At 39.2% G+C, this 6,368-nt stretch overlaps 1 protein-coding gene across 1 annotated transcript; it reads left to right on the top strand.

The window, feature by feature from the left end:
- Window positions 1–4,265: 4,265 nt before the first annotated feature.
- Window positions 4,266–6,181, top strand: LOC118573807 (protein S-Myc-like). Its single transcript, XM_036174208.1, has one exon. It carries the CDS (start codon window positions 4,266–4,268, stop codon window positions 5,568–5,570), a length of 1,305 nt encoding a protein of 434 aa, XP_036030101.1. The 3' UTR covers window positions 5,571–6,181.
- The last annotated feature ends 187 nt before the right edge of the window (window positions 6,182–6,368 follow it).

Raw genomic sequence — 6,368 nt, 5'->3', positions numbered from 1 at the left:
GGATACAGATTTCAGACACTAGATTTGCAGTTGATATTATTCAGTCCATCTCAATTCATAACTTTCAGTGGAAGTTAGGAGTTTTATGTTAAGACGTTTTGTTCCCTATACTTAAAAGAAATAGTTTTTGTAAGTGGTCCTTCCTTTCTTGAAATAAACTGTTATGAAAAAAAAGCTTTTGTACTGAAATTCACCTTGGAAAATTAGAGAAAGACAGCAAGTTATTTATCGTTGTATTTACCATACTTAGAACTCACACTTAAACTAGTATTTTGTAGTTTTCCATTCCTTTTTAACCCATTCAGTGGAGATTATCAAATTTTCTCCCAAGTTGTATGATAAATCAGTTCTCGTATTACTTAGAATCAAAGGCAAATGTGTAGTAAACATAGAAATAAGTTTTGTGGTGTTAATTTAACAAAAAGTCTTACAAAATGAATATAATCACTTGCTCCTTTCCCACTACACACAATGGCCACATCATAAACTTGTGATATAGGTCCTGGACTTTAGAAGTAAAAGTGGTATTATAATAATTTCCCTCTGCATTATCTATCTATCTATCTATCTATCTATCTATCTATCTATCTATCTACCTATCTATCTATCTATCTATCTATCTATCTATCATCTGTCTTTCTATCTTTCATGTCATCTTTCTTTCTTCTATTTTTCCATTCTTCCTTTTTTCATCATCTAGCCTCCATTTAAACAGAAATAATCTGATTTTCTTACTATCATTATGAAAGTATTTTTGTTAGTTTTTTAAGAATTTCATACAATATAGTTTGGTCATATTCACCCCTCCTCTAACTCCTCTCAGATCCATCCTCTCTTCCCTACTCACCCGACTTTGTGTCCTCTTAAAATAGCATCATTTCCAATTTGCTACTTGTAAGAGAAAAAAACTGATTAGTTTTAAAGATTTATTTTTACTTTGCATTTATGTGTATGTATGTGTGTGTGTCAATGTGTATAGGCCGTGGGCATGCATGCCTAGAGAAGGTTTGGGATCCTCTGGAGCATCAGTTATAGGAGATTGTAAGATGAGGACATAAAATAGGGAGAGTGATGTAGAGGAAGATCTAGGAGATCTTGAGGCGAGGAGAGGAGTGGGAAGTAAATATGATTGAAATACATTGTATGCATTCATGAAATTCTCAAAGAATAAATTATTTTAAAAAGGTTATATTTTAAGAAAATAGAAGCTTCACAGGCATGCCCAGAGAGATGCATCTTGCAGCTTATTCTCGATTCTGTGGAGTTGACAATTAGCTTTAATCATCTCTTAACTCTGTTGATTCCTTTTCTTTGCAGAGATTCTTACTATGTTATAATCCTATTTATCAACTCTTGCTTGTATCCTGAGCTATTGAGACTCTATTCAGGAAATCATTACATATGCATCTCTCTTGGATTATTTCCCTCATGTTTTTATGCACTTTTAAGATTTTGAATCTTAATTTTTAAAATCACATTAATTTGGAACAGAATTTGTGCAAGAGGAGGCACAGGGGCCTTGATTCTCTCCTGTACATGCAGATAACTTGTGTTCCCAGCACACTGTGTTAAAAAGAGTGTCCTTTCTCCAAGAGATGTTTTTGCTACAGTTACTGAGAATCAGTTTGCCAAAAATGTATTTTTTTCTGGGCCCTCTCTTTAGTTTCATTATATTGTTTTGTCTATTGTGAGTCTTTTTGCTTCTGTGTGAATTTCAACATCTCAGATTTACCCCACTCAGTATGTATGCTGCTTTACAGATTTGTTCTATAATGACCTTGTTATATAGAGATGCAATCCTGCTATATATACTTTATTTCTGGTTTTTATTGTGAAGGGATATTTAATTAAACAAAAGGATTTTCATATGCCTATTAATATGATCATGTATTTTTTACATTTGATTCTATTTGTGAGCTGCATTACATTTCCTGCTATACTTATATTGAACCATTCACAGATTCTTGAACTGAAGGCAATTTGATCAAGGTGAATGATATTTTTAATGTAATTTGAAATTCTATTTAAAAGTGTTTTGTTGAGAAATGATGTATTTATGTTTCTAAGAGGTACAGGAACAAGTTAGTTTTGGGTTGCATTTTTTCCACGTTTTAGTAACACACACATTGGCTCATAGGATGACCTTTGGTGTGATGCTTCTCTTCCTGCTTTATAGAGTCTTTTTAAGTATCATTGGTATCATTGTATCATTTCTTCTCTAAAGAGCAGCAGGAATCCATCCAATTTTGCTTTTTTCTGTGTTTAAAAACTTCTGACTACAGCTTCAATATCACTATTTAGTCCTGATGAATTAGTTATGCTTTTGGTTCAATTTTTATAGCATGTGTATCCACTTGTATTTTTCCCAATGCATTTACATGTAGTTCAACAAAATAGTCTCTAACAAGCCTCTGAATTTCAATGATATCTGTTACTAGTTTTTAAAACTAGTTTTACTTATTTTTCTTTTTCTCCCTTCTAATAAATTTAACAAAATGGTTCTCTTTATCTTTTTCTAATAACCATCTTTTAAAAATTAATCTTTTTGTTGTTCTTTTTGTTTCTGTTTCATTTAGTTTGGCTGTACTATTTATTATTTCTCTTATACTGATTTGGAATTTGGTTTGGGTTTGTCTTTATAAGTCCTTGGGATACCTTTCAAGTATTTATTTAAAATATCTCTATATTGCTAATATAGAAACTTTCATTTGATTAGAAGATTTTTATCATTTCTTCTTTGATTTCTTCAATAACTCACCAATCAGGAACTACTATGTAACCACAGTTATGAAGAGAGTATTCAGTCTCTTTTGCTATTGATTTATTTTAATTCCATTGAGGTTATATATGATGCAATGAATTATTATATTTTAATTCAATAATAATTTCTCTGAGGTTTAATACATGGTGCTTGTTAGAATAATATGCTGATAATCAAAAGTGTATTCTGCAGTTGTTGAGTGGAATATGTAGATGTCTCTTTAGGTCATTTTACTACATATAGTATTATTCTGATGTTTCTTAGCTAATTTTTGAGTTTGAAGATCTGTTGTTTTCAATGAATATATTTGAATCAGGATATTGAAGTAACCTACTATTATTTTAATGAGGGCTCATGACTAGTTGTGCTTGTATAAAATTAGTGATGTCAGCATTGGGAGCACATACATTTATAGTCTAGCTTGCTTTTATGGTGCTGAGATCAAATTCAGATCCCTACACTTGTCAGGCAAGCATTCTATTACTTTCTAACCCTTAGTTATATCTTCTTTATGAATTCTTCTTTTGTTCAGCATATAGTGACTTTTTGTGTCTTTAAGTCTATTTTACTGGTTATGATTATGACTACACCTGCTTGATTATATTTGCTTGGATTATCATTTTCCATATTTTCAGTCTGTTTCTTTGCGGAGAGATTATTTTCTTGTAAACAACATACTTCTGAAATGTGTCTTATCCCAAGTAGATTCTCTGTGTCTTTTAATTGGAGAATTAAGATTATTATACTCATTGTAATAAGTGGGTAATAACTATAATTTGCTCCTTCTTGTTTCAAATATTCTGAGCTCATTTCTCCCTCTCATTTTTCACGTTTTATGTTCTGTACTACTGGTAATGTTTGATTCCTTTCCTTTTCTCATTTGCATGTCTACTCTTATAATGGGATATTTTCCTTCAGGAGCAGTCATGTTTGTACCTATATTTCTTCCTCTTCTGAGTGGAGATTTCCTCAATGCTCATCTAGTGGTCCTGCATTCCCACAATTTATGCTTTTCTGAGATCATTTCTCTCCTTTTATTATGGAGGGTAATCTTGCTGTGTATACTAATCTCGATGGAAAGTTGTTTTCTTTGGGGATTGGAAAGGCATCATCAGTGCCCTCTGTCCTTGAAAGTTTCACTTGAAGTGATAATCATCTGTCTGGACCTGGTGGGTGGATTCAAAGGAGGGTGGAGGAGGAAGGCACAGGACCAGGACACTATGCTCCCGGGAAGATGCTCCTTAGAACTGGGTTGGAGCCAGGACAGCCCTAGTTAGGCACAAGGGCAATCAAACTGCAGCCACCAGGAGGACCCGTCTGTCCCTAAAGCCCACCGGAGATCCAGCACAGAAAAGGCTCGGATTGGATCCTCCGGTAGTCCTGGAGAGTGTTGCAGGTTGGTTGAGTCCTACACCCTGTGTGACCCCCAGGGGACGGAAGCACCCCTACATTTAAACAGAGCTGAGAAGTAAGAAGTGTTTAGTCACCAGCCGGAGACTAACGGATGCTCAGCTGCACTACATCCACCATGCCCGGGATGATCTGCAAGAACTCAGACCTGGAGTTTGACTCGCTGAAGCCCTGCTTCTATCCGGAAGAAGATGACGTCTACTTTGGCGGTCCCAACTCGACGCCTCCGGGGGAGGACATCTGGAAGAAGTTTGACCTGTTGCCTACGCCTCGGTTGTCACCCAGCGGTGCCTTGGCGGAGCACAGCCTGGAGCCAGGGAACTGGGCCACGGAGATGCTGCTGCCTGAGGCCGACCTATGGGGTAACCCGGCCGAGGAGGATGTTTTTGGCCTGGGAGGACTCCGCGGCCTCACCAGCAACCCGATCGTTCTTCAGGACTGCATGTGGAGTGGCTTCTCCTCCCGGGAGAAGCTGGAGAGTGCGGTAAGCGAGAAGCTGCCGGATGGCTGTGGGTCCCTGGCCGCCGGCCCCAGTACCTCCGCCCCTGGAGCGGCAGCCGCCGCCAGCTTTGCGGGCCACGCGTGCAGCGGAACAGCAAGTGTGGGGCGTGGGAAAGCCGCCTGGCTCACAGAGCTCGCCCACCTGGACTCGGAGTGTGTGAACCCTGCTGTGGTCTTCTTCCCGGAGAATAAGCGCAAGTGGGTGCAGGTACCGGCCATCCCCGCCAGTGCCGGTACTGCCCGCACTACAGTCATCCGTAGTGACCACCAGGCCTTCAGCACCTCCAGAGAGGACATCCTGAGCAACTCAGGTACTGAGGAGGAAGATGAAGAGGAAATCGATGTGGTCACGGTGGAGGAGACACAGTCCTCCAATACTGTCACCAGGCTCCCCACCGCGGCGTGTCCTGGGAACGCAGCGCTGGGCTCCCGGTGCGTGCAGTCCAGCGAGCTGATCCTCAAGCGCTGTGTCCTCATTCATGAGCAGCACAACTATGCGGCGCCACCGTTGCCCTATGTGGACAGCGAGGACGCGCCGCCACGCAAGAAAGTCAAGAGCAAGGCTTCACTAAGGCCCCTCAAGTGCGTCCTCCCGCTGAAGCCTACAAGATTGGGTCCCTGCAACTCGGACTTGGTGGACAATGAGCGTCGCCGCAACCACAACATGATGGAGCGCCAACGCCGTGACAATTTGCGCTCCAGCTTCCTGAACCTCAGGGACCTTGTGCCTGAGCTGGTGCACAATGAGAAGGCCGCTAAGGTGGTCATCCTGAAAAAGGCCACCGAGTACATCCACACTCTGCAGGCTGATGAGTACAAGCTCCTGGTGGAAAGGGAGAAATTGCACGCAAGAAAACAGCAGTTGCTGAAGAAAATCAAACACTCTGAGACGTACTAAATATTTCTTAAATGGACAGTCACTACTGTTTTGCACATGTTGACTTGAAAAAAAACCTATTGTGTTGACATTAAGAATGTTGGTTTACCTTCATATTGGTCCCTTGTCAAGTTTGGAGCTGGATAGGGGACAAATCATGGAGTTCTAGTGGGGCCTTGGAAAGTCTAGGAATAGGATGCTAGGTGACTTCTTTCTTTCCTCTAACCTCGGTGATGGCCATGAAAGTTCAGGACAGTTGGGAACTTTGGAAAGCTATTGAAGTCATGTTTACTTCAAGTTTCCAAGGTCACTTCTCCTTTTTCCAGCAGTGATTACATTCCAATAGATGCCACAGAAAGGGAGTCCGCATTTGATATCCCTGGGGAAACATTTCTGTAAATTCCATAAACTTGCCCACCAAGAGGTCAGTCTTACACTGGAAGTTCACACCTTAGTGTCGTGATAACACCTCAATGTTTGAGGAGCATGTTTTGTATACAAATATATTGTCAATCTCTGTTATGTACTGTACTAATTCTTACACTGTGTACTTTAGTATGAAGCTGATATGTAACTAAATTTGATAATTATGTTTACATATGAAGATGAAGAGTGAAGGTTTTTAGTAGATATGACTATCACTTTTTTGAACTAAGAAACTTTTTAAAGAAATTATATATGTATATGTATATTCTCTGTCTTTCTGTTAGTATGTTGGTTCATGTGTGATGTGTAGAAATGGATAAATGCAAAGTTGTGTGTTTAATTTCTATAAAATATGTACACTTTGAAATACCTCATGTTATTATGAAATAAATA

The sequence above is a fragment of the Onychomys torridus genome, chromosome X, assembly GCF_903995425.1.
Source record: "Onychomys torridus chromosome X, mOncTor1.1, whole genome shotgun sequence".
Lineage (NCBI taxonomy): Eukaryota > Metazoa > Chordata > Mammalia > Rodentia > Cricetidae > Onychomys > Onychomys torridus.
Note: the sequence above shows the minus strand (reverse complement) of the source record. Positions and strands in the feature narration are given on the sequence as shown.